The sequence below is a fragment of the Oreochromis niloticus genome, linkage group LG12, assembly GCF_001858045.2.
Source record: "Oreochromis niloticus isolate F11D_XX linkage group LG12, O_niloticus_UMD_NMBU, whole genome shotgun sequence".
NCBI classification, from domain to species: Eukaryota; Metazoa; Chordata; class Actinopteri; order Cichliformes; family Cichlidae; genus Oreochromis; species Oreochromis niloticus.
In genome coordinates this window covers 13,558,969-13,576,534 of record NC_031977.2, presented here as the reverse complement: position 1 = coordinate 13,576,534, position 17,566 = coordinate 13,558,969, and the positions used below count along the sequence as shown (strand labels likewise).

Below are 17,566 nucleotides of genomic sequence, written 5' to 3'. Positions count from 1 at the left end.
AAATCAAATGGCAGATTTCAAAGTAGAATTTCGGGCAAATTTTAAACTTTGTTGCTGTTGCTGACCTCTGTTTCTACAGTAAATCACATAAACTTATTGGCCACTTTTTTTTTAGGTACACCTGTTCAACTGCTCGTTAACACAAACATCTAATCAGGCATTCACATAGCAGCAACTCTGTGCATTTAGGCATTTAGACATGGTTAAGATGACCTGGTGTTGCTCAAACAGAGCATCAGAATGAAGATGCGAGGTGGTTTCAGTGATTTTGAATGTGGAATGGTTGTTGGTGTCAGATGGGCTTGACTGAGTAACTCAGAAACAATTGATCTACTGCGACCTTGCTGCACAGCCATCTCTAAAGTTTACAAGGACTACGATTTGAAAAAAAGAAAAATAGCCAGTTAGCGCCAGGTTTCTGGGTGAAAATGCTTTGCTGATGTCAGAGAACTGTCAGACTGGTTTGAGCTGACAGGAAGACAACAGTAACTAAAATAACCACTCATTACACCCAGGGGTGCAGAAGAGAATCTCTGAATTTGCAACAGAAGGTTATAGCAGCAGAGGACTATAGCAGGTGCCCCTCCTGTCAGCCAAAACAGGAAACTAGGGGCTACAATTCACACCTATTCACCGAAATTGGATAACAGAAAACTGGAATAATCTGATCTTGAGTTGCTTCTGGATGATAGGGTCAGAATTTAGCGTACAGTATGAAAGCAGGGCCCATCCTGAGTGTTTTTGCTGAACATGTCCATCCCTTTATGACCACAGTGCAATGGGGATAACCCACCATGCCCCAAAACTCAAATCATCTCAAACTGGGTTGTTGTCAATTGGTAGAAAATATTTGATGGTTATCATAAGCAGCCATGAATTGCCAGACAGTAAATATGTAAATGTAATTGAATGTTCACTAGATTTTCAAAATAAATTACCAGCATTTTAACTGAAGCTTCAGCTTTATGCTTTAATCTTCACTGCTGCTGGCCCAACCTGACTAACCCTCAAGAAGCAGATTTGAACAATTACATCATTAGGTTTGTTCATTTGGTGATCAAACATAATGTTTCTGGTAGTCCACGGTAGTTGGATCATTTTAAGCAGCAACTTAAAAAGATCCAACTGCTGATAACCAGCGAGACCTAACCTAAAAGAAGATAAGGAGGACACAGCTGTTTATTGCACTTTGACTTGGCGCCGTCAGGAACCATCTAATAGATACCGGGTGAGCCTGCTGATTGCTCCCCTGCCCTAATTATGCAGAAGATGCTAAACTTTTAAGAAAAGATAAACACAATATCAAGTCTTGACAAGATCGTATAGTTACAGAAAGTCAGGTTTCTGCTTTTGGTTTTCAGGACGTTTAGACATAGAAGAATCATGGTTAATGTTCATGGTTAGAGATGTGCGTTTCCGGTGATAACACCTAATTCCTGCCCCTCTAACAAGAGGCCTGCAGCAGAGAAAATCCATTCTCCTTACGACACCAAGCTGTTTGCAATTAAAGTCACAACAGCTGCTAACACTTATTCAGCCCCACTGATAAAAGCTGCAGTGACTCTTTGATTTATAACAACTGGCAAAGTCTGGCTTCTACACAGAGGATGTTACCTGCTTCACATGATGCTCTTTATAGATGAGAAACTACCCAGGACGCTCCCCATGCTCGGACAATGGAGGCTGTTACTGTTGAAAGCCGTGGTTGCTTTCCATAATTACTCCACAGCTGCGTGTGAGGCCGCCGTTGTGGTTAGTTTCTGCAATGAAATCCTTCTGAAAGCTGCACTTGCTTTCACCAGGAACTTGACTCTTTACCTCTCAGTCTTGCTGAAACTGAACACGTTCATCAGGCAGAAGCTGGCAGGTGTGCTCCTGGCACGTGAAGACTTGGACAAACATGCATGCTCAAGCTGCTGCTCCACCTGGCCTCCATCGCACGCCTTCAGAAATTACAGCTGCCCTCCGAGTGGCTGTGGAGGAAGGAGATCTGCAGTGCCCTTAAAGCCAATCAAGGCAGTGCTGCTTATGCTGCCCGCGCTCTGCCGCCTCTCACTGTCTGTGTGTTTGATGTCCTTTGCTCTCATTCAAGTGGCAGTATCACTCCTGCCGTGTCTGTGGAGCAGCCTCAGACACTGCGTCTCCACTGTTACAGCTCTACGTGGGAGCATCAGACCGATAGTGTCAGTCTTCCTGGAATTTGGCACCAGCGGTGGTGTATCATTACTTTGAGCTACCCCTAAATACCTCCAGTACCTCAACTCTTTGTGTAATCTATCACCTGAAAAACTAAATACAAGTTATTTTAATGACAAGTCGAAATGTGACTGAATTTCTACAGCGTATTTATTGGAATAAAAATCGTAAAGAAACCTTTTGTTATCACTGTCAGTATTTCAGGTCATGTAAATCCACAAGCGCACACATCCTTAATCCAATAACTCCCAGACACTTTTAAAAGATACGTACATGACACTTTATTGCATCAGTTCCACTAATAAATAGTACTCCCACTCCCTCAGTAACCCAACAGATGGTGCTAGGATCCAGTGCAGCATCCTTGATCAATACATCTAGTCAGTAAATCAAAAAGTATTTTGAGTGTGGGTTACAAAAGTACCTGTAACAACATTTCACTGGCTCAGAAAAGGCTCAAGGGGGGAAAAATGAAGTCCAAGTTAAGGCTTGACTGTAAATGCAAGATAAATATCTTTAAACTTAAAGAATGCGGGCTTAAAAAAGAGCTAATCCTATTCCTTCTCTACTGCATAACTGTGTGTGTGTGTGTGCGCACAATGTCACTTTTTTTCTTGGCTTCTGAATTTAAAAGACACCTGGGATCACAGACACACAGCTTGGCATTTGGCTTCTGACCAAAGTCAACGTCTACAGTAGGACATGCTGCCAAGCGACTGTGTGTATACGTCCCCTTAGGGCCTCGGAATAACTTCATAGCATACAATCTACAAAATCAGTTCATATTTGGCTACAAAAGCAACAGTGAAACAGAAAAAAAGAGATTTGGTTTATGATTGCCAAAGTCACCAGAGAGAGATTTTTGGTTTGACGTTTCAGATGACAGTAACATTAACATTTTAAATGAAAGAGTAACTTCAATAATATAAAATTCCTTCCAAAAAAACACAAGTAACAAACAAATGTAACAAAAGGAGGGGAAAAAAAAAGAAAAGAAGAAAAGCTACAAATGGTCCCAAAATTGCAAAATGACGGTGGCAAGGTGTGGGCTGGCGACCGCCTCTACTTCAGGTTTGCAACTTTATCTCAGTTTACTGATTAAAAGAAACCTTTATGCGAAAAGTCCCACATGAGAATGAAACACTAAACTGCACCCAGAGAGCGTTTACAGTAACAGGATCATGTCGAGAAAAATAGGAAAGAGTGAACGAGCGACGTGTAGGTGGTTCCTCTCATTAACTGAGTGGACCAAAACCAGGGTTTAAAAAACCGAATTCCTGGGCTTACACACAGCAACATTAGAAGATTTATCACAGTATTCACAAACTTTTTCTGATCGGACATTTGATGCTGCTCTTTGCTGCGTGTCCTCAGAAGAAAATCCAAGAGGGGAAAGTGTATCAAAACCACACTGCAATTATGAAGAAGCGATGACCTGTGGCTTGGAATGATTCAAGACTGTGGTTTACTTCAACTGTGGAGTAAAGACACTTCGAATGATTAGCTGCCAAGAAAAAAAAAATCTCCCAACTAAACTACAAATCATTGCACTAAAAGAGAAAATGAGCCAGTGAGGTCTTTAAAGCATAAACTACTGACAGCTTTAACATCAACTCCCAGAGAGCCCAATCAGCAACAGATAAACATGGAGGGCATGCCCATAAATGGCCAGCGATGGTTGATACAGGTTCACCCCCACGCCCCCCAAAAAAGTGATATGCACGTTATATGTCATTGCGAACCCATTCCTTGCCACCGGCAACAACAAAGAAAAAAACAAATGTTGCCAAAGCTTTCTGATAAAAGAAACAATGCAACACTGTGATAATACACAACAGTGAGATACAAGAGCGATTACTGAAAGACTGCATTAAAAAAAAAGAAGGAAAAAAAAAGAGCCACAACACACATGACACAGGACAGGATGTCATCTTCTGGTGGTTTACTTCACACAGACGCTCCCTTTGGGGTCTGTGCTTGAATGTGTGTCTATGCCAAGCTTTTGTTGTTAGTGATGAATGGCGCGGCTCACTCTACTGTCACGGACTTGGCCAGGTTTCTTGGACAGTCCACCTGCGTTTAAACAGAGGAGCAGACAATCAATAGCCTTGCAGATGAAAAGGAGACTGTTGCTGCTGTTGACTAAATGCTGCTGTCAAAACACCCGAGTATGATTTATACAAATCTTAACAAAAACATACTTTAATCTGCGAGCCAGAGATATGGCAGCTTGGCAGGACTGCTCTTGTAATTATCACACACGTCCTGTCCAGAGCGCTTCTCCTCCCCTCGGACAAAATTACATAAAACACAGGGCATGCGTGTGGTGGGGCTATTTGTTCTACAGAGCTGCACGGCCAGGACGTTTCTCTGAAATGCTTTGAAAAACTCACTTAGATGCTGACATTGAGCTAAGCTGCTCACTTTGACCTTTAAAATTCCTCAAAAACAGGAAATCAAGGGAACAACACATCTAAGTCAGTTCTGCAGCACCAGCACAAACATCAGTAACAGCTTGTGGGCTTTGCCAATAAATGAACCAATTGCAGGTCGGAATTTGTGCACAGATGGAGGTTATTTACATTTCACTATAATTCTTTCAGTGTGGCAGCTAACCACATCGTCATCACCTTCACCACCAAGTTTGGCAGTTTACATCGTTCACAAAGTAGGTTACATTTTCAAGTGAGTTGGGGACATGCTGATTTACAGCTATAAACACTGCACGTTTATTCTGGCAGTGTTTCTGCTTACAAAGCAGTCCTGAGCGACAGCGCTAGATGATCAGTGACAGGCTAATAATAACAAAACATCTCATTTATATCGTGCTGCAGAATCTTTTGCACAACTGTCCTCTTTTATGTCCTGAAACGAATCATCGACGTATTTTACACAATCATACTCTTACTACACCTGTATTTTCAGCAGAAAATGTAAACACAGGTATACTGATGATGACTGCAAGAGTGGAAATGACTTGGGAAAATGATATCTCCAAGAAATGTTTGAATTAAGAAGCATGCTGGATTGAGATTTGTTGCTGATCCTAAAGGGAAAGCACTTACATCGTAGCCTCTGAGGACAGCCAGGTGGAAGGACAGCAGCTGCAGAGGGATGACGCTCAGGATGCCCTGCAGGCAGTCCACACAGTGAGGCACTTTGATGGTGCGGCTGGAGGTTTTGATGGTCTCGTGATCTTCTTTGTCGCAGATCACAATAGGACGACCCTGTAAATAAAACAAAGAGATGAATATAGTGTGAGTTTTCACACCTCTAAACCAACATCTGCTGCAGATTGTTGACTGCACAATGACGGAGATGCGCTGAATCAACCTCTCCCCTTTCACCGACTGAGTTGAAGGGCCAGAGGTGACGCAGTGGTCAACATATTTTCAGGGTTGGAACTTAATGAGTTATGATGCAAACAGTTTTCAGAAAGGAAAAAACTTAAATGGATTCAAATAAACTCACTTAGTCAATTTCCACCATATAATAAACACTGTAAAGCATCACATTTAGTTTTTATTTGTCAGTTTGTTTGAGCATATTCAGGCAACTAAACAATCTGGGCTGATCACTTGTGACTGGATTGTAAAATAAACCAACACACCAACATTACAATAAGGCTGATCACACAACATGCGCCATGTGCGATTCTTACCTGGCGAGCAACAACTTGCTGCAGGGCATTCTGACACTTGACGTAAGTGTGGTCTCTCATGATGATCATGATCACCGGCATGAGTTTATCCACCAGGGCCAGCGGGCCGTGCTTCAGCTCTCCTGCCAGGATACCCTCCGAATGCATGTACGTGATTTCCTTGATTTTCTGCAGGGGAATAAAAAAAACGTCCACACTTTAGATAAATGCAAGCCTACGCTGTAATTAACAATCAAGCTGTCAGACGATAAACTCGCATGTGCTCACCAGTGCTCCTTCCAAGCAGGTAGCGTAATGGTAGCCTCTGCCCATGATGAGCACACTCTTCTGCTGGTACAGCTCTGTTGCCAGCTTCTGGATTTCATCATCCAAACTGAGGACCTCCTTAATCAAATCTACACACACACACACGTTTTTTTTCTTGTTTAAAGAGGCTGACTGGCAGCGATAAAATATGAAAAAAATATTGCAGCAACATGAACCTAGACTCAGCTTCTAATGTTGGGCAGGGAGTGGCAGACGAGCCAGACATTCCTTATTAGGTTACTCTTGGGGACATGCCATCATGTGCTTTAGATTCAGAGAGTCATGCAAGAGCCCAACGCCAAAATCTAAAGCTATTCATCCGTCTGCCCCCCTCCCCGCTCTCTCTCGTCTTCTGATCCTTTTGTTGCCGTTTAAGTTTGTCCTCTAAGAGGATTTAGAAAAAAAAATATAAAAAACCAACAAAAACAAAACTAAAAACAGGCTGTGGATGTGCTTGATCTTAGGTCTGAGCGCTAGTTTTTCCAATCTTTTTGTGTTTAAACTTCACATATGATCAGGACTTCTCTGGCTGAATTACAACACATGGCGTGACTTACCTGGAAGCACTCTTAGGCCCTGGATTATCTCACGGCGCCTGGGCTGCACTGAAATCCTGTCATCGCACATCAGGAGGGCAAACATGATCAAGGCCACAAACTGACTGGTGTAGGCCTAAAGACAAAAAACACAACAGAGAAAGCAGAATATTTATTAACTGTAACACAATTGCTAAGATGCGGTTTCTTTGTCTGCTTCTACTCTGACTAATAAAGAAAACAACTGCTCCCTAACTATTTGCATGAAGGTCACAAAGTGGACCACCACTGCACAGTGAAATATTGTTTGCTTGTGACCTCATTTCTAGAGGGAATGGTAGATTTCCTGTTTTGCAGCTCAATATCGAACCAACGAAGCAGTGACCAGATCACGACTTGAGCCTTTCGGTACAGATTATGAAGCCATGTGCTTCTTCTTCGCTTTGTTTTGATTGCAAATTTGGTCTCCAGTTTATAGCCTGCACCAGATGAAATAAGGAGAGGTGGGTTTTAATACACGTCAAGCAGCATTATAAAAAAACGCACCCAGTTAAGTTAGTGCTGCTCATCCTAAAAACCTTTGTAGCCACATATACCACAGATGATCTCTGATCCTTCTGGAAATGTCGCTTCTTATAACCTCAACACATCTGAGACTCCGTGCCTGCCGTCATCGCCGCCCACACTCTCTCCTTCCTTCATCTCCGAGCACGTTTGGAGGCCTTCCATGCCCATTTAGGAGATTCAATCAGGGTTTAAGAGAAGCCAAGTCAATTCACAAGACTCTCTGGACTCAGAAATGCCAATGTGCAGGGCCAAGAAAATAGCTGTAAAACTTTTACACACTGTTTCTTTTTTCTTCACAACAACACACAAATCGTAGTCCTTCAGAGCTCCAACAGACCTCGCTGTCGGCTCAGATGTGGCAACACATTTAACCCACATAGTAAACCGCTGATCTCTTCCATGTTCATACTTTCAAACTTGTCAGTGCTTTCCTGATGCACAATGTGCCAACTTTGATCCTGCAAATGTGAGCATGCATGCATACAGCTCATACAGCTGAAACATAAAGAAAATACAACAGCTGTGATCTAGAAAACAAACTTTGTAATCCTGTCAATTCCCAGTGGAAAGAGTTATGTAATTCAAAAGCAGTCTTCTCTCATTTACTGTCGGCTGACCTGCCAGAAGGATCTGCCTCATGATAGCATCAAAGTATTTTATCTTTAAGTGCTAATTAATACCATGAATCTTGAATATGACCATAGGAATTGGAAATTCCCTCGTTTAAAGTTTTTAAAAAATCCAACGAGGATGAAAAAGAAGAAAATTGAGACCAAATATATGAATTTGGGATGATTCAGCATGTTAGTTGCAAACCAAGTCAGTGTTTTGATGAGCTTAGTTGTTAACGTGCAGCATTCGGTTGAGGTGGGTGTGGGTGTGTGGCCCTGCCAGTCGAGCAGTAAATGATGGCGTCTCTGAGGCGTGCTCTGGGACTTTGGAGCAACACAAGAGTCACTGAGCCAAGAGCTGGGGCAGGGAAGGACCTGCTCCACTCTTCCTCCCTCTCTCTCTATGCTCCCTAGAAAGAGCAGGGGCTTCAACTCCTCTGCTCGAATCCCAGCTGGCAAATGCTTTCGGTGAGGGGGTGGGAGAGGCATGAAACCAAGTGTCCAAGGTTTACATGAGCTGAGATGAGAAAATCAGGCTTCTTTAACTCCCTCTGGGATAACAGTGGAGGACCACGTCAGCTTCCAAAAGGCGGGACCTGAATTGCAATGGAGTTTTCATCTGGGTTTCATTCAGAGTCAGCGGGCGTCGAGTTCATTTAGGAGATGATGCAATTAACTGGTGTACAGTACTTTAGCTAAGTATCAAAGGCTCAGTTACAACAAATCCAAGAAATCATGCGCTATTTTTCTAACTTGAATGTAGCAAATTCATTTGGTGTGTTGCCTCTGAAAATATTCTCATAGAAAAAAAGCAGAAAAATGAGTAGATTGCTTTTTTAAATGGGGCAATAAGCATTCACTTCAACTCCAAGGAAATGTGCTGTTTTTAATCATCCACATCCAAGCCTGCCACAACAAGGTGAAAACACACCCAGCAGTACATTCATCTTCATCACTAATGACTCAGTCTCACTGGATTTTAAATCTCTAAAACTCTTAAAACTCTATGGCTGGAAACTTGGTTGTTGTCCAGTGAACTGATTTAAAAACATTTTTTTGGAGCCTGCAACTGGTTGCAAGTAGTTTGGCAACCTGTCTCCAGCTGCAACTGACTGCAATCACCGTCAGACACATTGGTGAACATTTGAAAGGCGGAGTCCACACAACTGGTTGTATTCTGGCTATATTCCTATATAAGATTGCCGAGCTCCTGTCTCATTATGCAGAGAAATCGTCGTCCAACAGCAACTATGCCGATATTTGTGGAGCAACTTCTGACTTTCTCTTCAAAATCTATGAGGTTCTGGCTGAATGTAAGCAGTTAATGTGAATTTATTTGTATGTAAAAGGCAACAGATTTGCTATTTTTGTTGATTTATCACAGTTAATTGCCATATTATCACACACAGATTGAATGTAATTGGCAACTTGGCCCCATTCACCCCTCAAAATGATTACAGGCTGACTCTGTCTTATCACCGTTTTATCGCTCTTTATATAAGTTGCTTTGAAGGAGGCAACTGACAGTGGGTAGTCACAGACCTGTGTTTAAAGTAGCCATTTCAAAGATAGCAAGATAATAATAACAGTAATTTTGGTAATGCTGTGTAGCATAATATAACCTAACCTCAAGAGGTTAATGTGAGAAGTATCCTTTCAATCTCCAGTGACACAATAAAGGCATGTTTTGGTTTTCCACTTCCACGGGGCATAAAAGCTGCACTCATAAGAACCGCAGAGTTAATCAGAGCCACGGTTGCCATGGTATACCTTGGTGCTCGCTACTCCGATCTCTGGCCCGGCGTTGATGTGGACTCCACAGTCAGTCTCCCTCGAGATGGAGCTGCCCACTGTGTTAGTGATCCCCACAGTCAGAGCCCCCCTCTCCTTACAGTAGTGCAGGGCCATGAGGCTGTCAGCGGTCTCCCCTGCAGGGTCAGCAGAAATGGAAGACATAACCCGTTTATGGAACGTAACAATTCACACAATAAAACTGATTTACTGACTTTTGCACCATAAACTAGTCTGATTTAAGACAGCTTTACAGAAAAAAATAATCCACAGGTCTCAAAAACTCTGACTCAGCATTTTGAAAAAAATCGAGCAAATAGAAAGATAAATCAAGAAGAGCCCCCAGATAAAAAGTGGAATACAAATGGGGAATGTGCCACAGATCAAGTCCAGATGGCACTGGTCTCCACACCTGACTGGCTGATAAAGAAGCAGACATCGTCTCGGAAAACAGGCGTGTTCCTGTCCAGGAAGTCGCTGGCCAGCTCCACCATGACAGGCAGCTCGGTCAGCTCCTCCAGCACCTGGCGGGTCTGGGGAAAAAAACGCAACAGCATCATTTTGTGAAAACGTGCCAGCTGTGCACAGAGCATAGAGTGTGGCAGGACACGAAGCTCATACCACAACACAGATGTCATATTTCCTCTTGGATTCAAAATGACTATTTTTATGATGGGACTTTGCACCAATGAACAAAAGGTGGTTAAATAAAAGACTACTCACTGCTACTCCTGCATGATAGCTGGTGCCACAAGCAATGAGGATAAGTCGGCGACACCTCTGAATCTCTTTGATGTGGTCCTTAAGTCCACCCAGTGTCACTGAAAAGCATAACAAACTGCTCAAAGACCACAAACACCCCAGAGGAGAGATGGGACATTTTACACTTAAAAAATGTACTTATAGCTGTAAAACTTTTATAGGGCGTCCTTGATCCTTATTATAATGTCAGTCAGGTAGTTGCACATGCAAAACTAAATTAGTTGACGCTAAAGACAACAGTGAAAGCCAAAGATTTACATTTTTGAGGAATTGTCATTTCTTGTCTTGGTAAATATAATAATAAGGCAGTGCTCCAACCTGTGTTGTTGTCAAAGTTGACTCTGCCTCTCATGGTGTTAACAACAGACTCGGGCTGCTCAAAGATCTCCTTCTGCATGAAGGAGCTGTAGTTGCCTGTAAAATGAGGATCAGATATCAGGGGAACATTTCCAGAATTAGTAAAAAAAAAAAAAGGTAAATACCAGTTAAGCACTCAGTGATCGACTTTTTATAAGCCCCATAAAACCCACATGAACTCAACCGACTGAGAGAGGTTTTGTTTACATGTATTAAGCTTCCGAGAATGCAAACCACAGCCTTCTGAATGAGCAAAAACAAAAGTCTTCACTGTGTTTTATTGACGATCAGGCCTTCCTGGAAACGCGAGGACTTATTGGGTAAACTTTCTTTCTCTATTAAGATATTTGGAGCCATAGCATGAGTCATGCCTCAAATGAAATAAAACAAACACAAAACATCAGGGAGATAATGTTTTCCTGTCAATTAAAAACCGTGAAGGTAAAGAAAATATATATGTATATATGCAAGTGCTTTTCAGCCTGCCTTTGAGAGCAATTTGGGTCATGCGATTTAGGTTATTCAGCAGAAAAAAAACTAGGAAATGAGAGGAGAGAGGCTGAGTAATGACAGGACCACAAAGGAATGTCGAGTGCAGCCAACATCGGCTCACCTCTGCCCTCTGCTGGACTGCTGAGGAAAAGTCAGTGAAAATGAAGAAAAAAGAAAATATAGACAGTAACCATGAGATTAGCTGTGTTCATACTGAGCAAACTTAGACTCATTTTCCTCATTTGAGGACACAGCAGCAGGATAGATGAAATACTTCAATTCCAAAAAACATATCTGCAGGTGGTCCGATAACTGATTAAGTGCATGTAACAAGTTTATTCTTGGCGCAATTTTGCATGCAAAACAGACCTTATGCACATCGACTCCAAGTCTTCATCAGGGTCTGACAAACATAAAGTCAGTCAGGATTACCTAACAGCCCTGGGAAGCAATTTAATCCTGACTGATTATATATTTGTCAGATCCTGACAGACCTGGAGTCGATGTGCGTAAGGTCTGTTTTGCATGCAAAACTCTCCCAAGAATAAACTTACATGTGGGGGTTTTATTATGATTTATACATGAAAAAAGGAAAGTAATGCAATAATAAAAATGTGAGTAAAAAGTTGAAAAAGAAGGAAACAGCTGTCCTACTAGCACAATATTTCAACTCGGGTCAAGAAGGGAAGATGGGAGTGATAACATCTTAAAGCAAAGTGATTCGTTTTACCAACAGTGGGTTTTTTGGTGGGCCTGCTAATCTAGCAAGAGTGTAACGACTTGGATGATAACAAGAACGACCTCAGGGCCAACTGTTAAAAGCAAGCCAAACTATGTAAGCAGCTGGTCACCGATTATGACTTGCATGATAATAACAGGCTTTGAGACTAAATTAATGGCACAGTATAAACGATTTATTGACCATTAGTGTGGGAAAGGAATGCATGGTGTGAAGAGAATTGGTCCCTCCACTCACCCATCATGATCTGCTGTAGTTCCATCTGCAGGGTCTGGATGGCGCGGGCTGGGTAGTCTCCAGCTGTGCGCTTTATCCTGTGAATCGACAGCCGGCCATCCATCACGGCGGCTACGTCATCGTCCTCGAGGAAGATCACCCGGTTTGTGTGCTCGATCACTGCGCTGTCGTGGCAGATCAGAAACCACATCAAACGTTTGATTTTTGATACACGGATAAAGCAGGCATATAAAGAACTGGAAAGTCTCACTGAGCATATTTGTGTACTCTAACAGTATCTGCTTACCTCGCATCAGAGGCAAAGTAGTACTCCACCGCTTTTTCATCTACTGGAAACAGGCAGGTGTCCTGGTCTGTCCTGGGTAGGGTGCTGCAGCTCTTCTTGTCTTTAGTAGCTGGGATGTAAAAGAAAACAGGCCTCAGTCAATTTCATCCAGCCACATGTGGATACATTTGACTAGAAAGAGAAACTGTAACTACATGAGCGGTAGAGCACAGGAATATGATCGCTGGACAGCTTGTGATCACTGCGCACTCCAATCAGCAGAGGACCTCCCCTCCTGTATAAACCACAAGAAAATATTCATGTTAAACCACATCCTGATATTTTACCAGCATATGGTCTAAATGCATTGCAGAAAGGTTTCTTATACTGTCAGACTTCAAAATGTATTGTATACATTTTGACCCATCTTAGACGTCACTTTAGGAGATTTAAGATCAGCCATCAGTCTGTGAGTTTACCTTGTACCAACCACCTCGCCGGGATAGTGGACACTCTTGAAGACCAGTGCAAAAGCTCCTTCCTGCAAGGCAGCAGGTCAAACAGGAAGTCAGGTCTTTTCCTTGTCTGATTGCTTTTGCATCTTTGGTGTACATTAGCAAGTCCTTACCAGCTGCTGAGTCACACGTTCAACCAGCGTGGCGAAACTGATGTCGTCGCTCTCCCGGTTGTCATACATGTACTTCACCAACTTGGCAATGCTCTCTGTGTCAGTCTCTGACTCAAACTCATAGCCTTTGCTCTCCTACAGAAACGAGAAAATGATTTCGCTTTATAAATCGGAACAATCAAAATACATTAATAAATATTAATGAAAAACTTCTGCTCACCAGGAATTTCTTCAGGTCTTTGTAATTGGTGATGATGCCATTGTGAATGACTATGAATTCTGCAAACCAAAGAGGACTGTCAGAAACTTATAATATATCTTCCAACAGGTTACAAAAACAAAACAGGCTGGCTGTTGTGAAATACAGAATCAAACATTTAGCTGTTTCTGTACCAACTTCAAACATCACTCACCATTGTTTTTGTCAGATCTCTGTGGATGACTGTTGACTGGGCTGGGCTCACCGTGAGTGGCCCAGCGAGTGTGAGCAATGCCACTGTGGACATCAAACTCCACATCCAGGTCAATATCCTGCTGTTCTATAAATCAAACAAACACACCCCCAAGACAGGCGATATTTAGTATGCGAATTACACCACAGCGTGCAGGAAGGCAAAACGAGGATTCGGTCAATTATTAATTCTCTCTAAACGAGCAACAATCTCAGCTTACTGTGGATCTCCTCATCCAGGGCCTTCACTTTTCCACGCTGCTTGATCAGCTGGATAGATCTGGCGTTTGACTCCCAATCTTTGCTGTTGCCCCCGTCAATTCCAACACCTAATGAAATTTTTTTTAAAATAGCACGAGAATCATAAAGATGGCAAGGCTGTAGGTATTAAGTATAACGGTGGTATTACTATTATATAAGTAAAGTCTCCTTTTTGGTCCAAACAAAGCAGAGCAGAACTGTAGGAAAGCTCCATTAGTGGTGTGTCAAAGTTCAAGTAAGTAAAACAACTAACTATGGCCTGAATTATGCTTCAGGTGGAAATCTGGAAACCCCTTTTAGCCCAGCGGCATAACCTTCTACGTGACCTGACGTGCACCTCCCGAGAAATGTAACTACACATCAGGTCCAGGCAACCCACAGCTACTGCGATTTGCCTGTTCAATACCCCTGATGCATTTCAAGCTACTTCTTTGCTGAGGTTTTTGAATGCATCAGTGAGAGAAAAACAATCATTCCCTCAGTATAAGGAGTAAATACAAGGTCTCACAAATGTCAGCAGATTCCTGGAAGTAGATTGCTGAAACTACCAAAATGGATGTGAGGGAAAGTACAAAGAAGTGGAAAAACCGGAGGTATAACTGCCTCCAGAGAAAACAAACAAACAAAACAAAACAAAAAATAATAATGTAACAAAAACCTGAGCAGAACAAAGAGAGAAGAAAAAAAATCCCAGCATCTGTTGGCACCGTATATAAAACACCGGGACACAACCACATGTTAATCAACACGTAACCACACACAAGCATAAATCAGGTACAGTCATTAGTGTTGGCATGTACTGCTGAAAAAGAAAACATCAAGTGTGACTTTCAGGATAGTTGCTGCATTAATGTTACATTGGAGACCAACAAACTATTACAACATTTTGGCATTTCTTGAGTAACCTCTGAGGAGGTCTGAACACAAGAAAAACAAAACAAAACACAATTTTAAGAAAAGGCAGAACTTGTTGGTGATGAGTTTCTCTTTTCCTTACCAGCTGAATCATAGCCTCTGTACTCCAGACGACGTAGACCTTTAAGAAGGATCTCAAGGATTTCACGGCGAGTCCTTGGCACGTGGTAGTTGAGATAGGCAAAGATTCCTTGGGGAAGGAGGGAATAATGTTTCAGAAAGCTTTTCTTTATAAAGAATTTGTGCTTCCAAAAGGAGATTTTTATTTATTTATTTGCAGTTGGAAGGGCAGATCACTTGAAATGCCTGTCAGACTGATACCCCTGTAGCATTTGGGAGTGATGTTTAATTCATGTGGGTTTGAGAAACAACTGAACTACAGCTGGTGAAGGTTGGCTGAAGTCACCATTACAGTATTTAGAAGGTTTTTTCAGATGCAAAGGACATCTGACATTCTGTATGCTGCACTTATTTATCCAATCAGCTGGTTTTTATTTTAAACCAGCTTTGGATTCATTTTGAGTCAGAAATAGTTTTTAAAACAATTTTAAATCTTCAAACGAAACTATTTATGATGACAATGATTACGCAAAGGTGGCTGGTGAAACCACAGCGAACGTAATTCGACTCCTTCCTGGTGTAGCAGGCCAAGAATTACTGGGAGTTGTCGATCTGCTGCTATTCACATTTCAGTGACAGACAAACTGATGTAACACATGAGAAACAAGTCATACGGGCACTGGAAAACCTGATAAGGTTATCTCTTGGCAGATAGACCTGTTTAAAGACTATTAAGTATATATATAGAGACCTGCCGTTTCCCTTAGATATAATCTCTTGCCTGCGTAAAGCAGAGGTAGGGGAATTGTCAAAGGAATGACAAAAATCAGACGCAAGATGTTTCCCTTTCACATCTGTAAATCATTTTAAGATATTTACCTTGTCACTAAGACTTGAGATTTATTTGTGTGTGATTACTAACCCAAGTGAGAGACCATTACGATACAGAAACAGGCCAGTGTAAATCAAGACTTCAGCATTTTATTGGCAACCTCCATACATAATGAGAATTTCCTCCCTAAAACATCTGTCGTCCAGTCTAATAACAAACACACACAGAAAGAAGTGACACCATGAATGGCAAAAGGAGTGGGCATAAAGTGCAGCCCTGTCACAGGGCTAAACACTAACCAGTGGATATCCTGGCTCAACAGAGCATTCATTCAGAAAAGCAAGTGATGGAGGTGGACACTGAGGGGCAAAGCGAGACAAAAGGGACCTTTCTGCAAATAATCAGTGCTTAATGGTTAACCTAAGCAAAGTGGCACCTTACTGTGACAAGAGATATTGATAGCAAGGTGGTTTGGTTTTGGAAGTGCTCTGATTGTGATAACAGTGAGAGAAAACAGATGTCAGGTATCAATCACAGGACTGAGATAGATGGAGACAGCGGAGATAGGACAGGATTAGAAAGCATCAAACTGATTATGACCACTGGCGTCATGTAGACAGTGAAAGACTGACGTTAATTCACAGCGATACACCAACATTATATAGTACAGTATTCACTAAAGCCTTTGGCACTCTTTTAAAGGGTTGACTCAATTTGACTATTTTTTTTAAAAACATATTTGATTTTATGTTTTGTTTATGCTATTTGTATATGTACAGCATTTTGTGAACCCTGGTTTATATGTTAAAGTGCTTTATAAATAAAGATGGTATGGTATTATCCCAAAGAACACAGTTCATCTAGTTACACTTTCGTTTTTTTTCATAATAACAACGAGTGTAACTCGTTTTCAAACGTCTCTGTCACAGTCATCTAGATCCACAGACCACAGTAACAGACAGAGATTTAGCTACTGGAAACTTACTCGATGGGTAATAACGTCGTAAAGCAGGTTACCATTTTAATGTCGCACTCAAATATCGACCCCGCTGCTTGATCGTGTTATCCCAGATCAAGCAGCTTTCAGAGTAAAACGAAAAAACACAGACCGGTTTATATTTAGCTGGCTAGCAACATCATGTTGGCCATACAATACTCACTTTAGCCTCCCCTAGCTCATTTCCAGCATTTATCCTCAAACTAACAAGGCAATAACTGAATAACTATTCAGCTAGCTATTCTGGTGAAACCTGAACCACATACATTCAGCGCCGATTAATATAAGTATAGAATAAATGCAATACTCACCACACATGGCTACAGTTCTGCTGCCAGTTACAGCTACTCTGAAGTCGGTAGCTGGGAACGCCTGTCAATAAGCTCCGCCCCCGATGGTTCCTATGAATCATAGCCAACCGCGTTCTTCCATGGCGTCTTCTGATTGGTCAGGAGGTCTGTCGATTCCGGTTGCGCCTACAGACGTACGCACTTCTGACGTGGCATAAGGATGCGATTCGCAGCCGGAACATCCTGCAGATCCTGCTGCTGCAAGAGTCAACATCGGCCCACAATGGAAGGCCTGTGCTTTCTACTGGCCGTGGAAGGAAAATATTGCTAAAAATGCTCAAAAGACAGGAGCCTGTGTATGCTCTGGCAATTTTAGAATTACTGAGGTACAACGTCCCTCAGAAATCCACCAATTCTTTTGAAAATGTTTATATGCAAAATTGCCTTTTATAGTTTTTGGCCTTACATAGTTTAAATGGTCCATATAATTTTAGTGGAAAATACCCACTTTCTATTTTTCCTTCTTCTTTTGGTCGCTCTGCTCATGAGTCACCACCCTGGATTTTCTGCCTTCATCTCACCTTATTGGTACCCTCCTCTTATGCCGCACCA

General features: G+C 42.0%; 1 protein-coding gene across 1 annotated transcript; it reads right to left on the bottom strand.

Moving 5' to 3' along the window:
* Positions 1–2,452: 2,452 nt before the first annotated feature.
* Positions 2,453–17,084, bottom strand: gfpt1 (glutamine--fructose-6-phosphate transaminase 1). The gene is made up of 19 exons (XM_003452669.4): positions 16,976–17,084; positions 14,858–14,965; positions 13,821–13,928; positions 13,562–13,687; positions 13,369–13,427; positions 13,149–13,283; positions 13,000–13,061; positions 12,736–12,815; positions 12,542–12,650; positions 12,256–12,419; positions 10,749–10,844; positions 10,392–10,489; positions 10,081–10,201; positions 9,648–9,805; positions 6,721–6,835; positions 6,125–6,252; positions 5,858–6,025; positions 5,262–5,423; positions 2,453–4,269 (listed from the first exon to the last, which is right to left on the bottom strand). Exons 1-19 carry the CDS (start codon positions 16,980–16,982, stop codon positions 4,225–4,227), a joined length of 2,049 nt encoding a protein of 682 aa, XP_003452717.1. The 5' UTR covers positions 16,983–17,084; the 3' UTR covers positions 2,453–4,224.
* Positions 17,085–17,566: the final 482 nt, after the last annotated feature.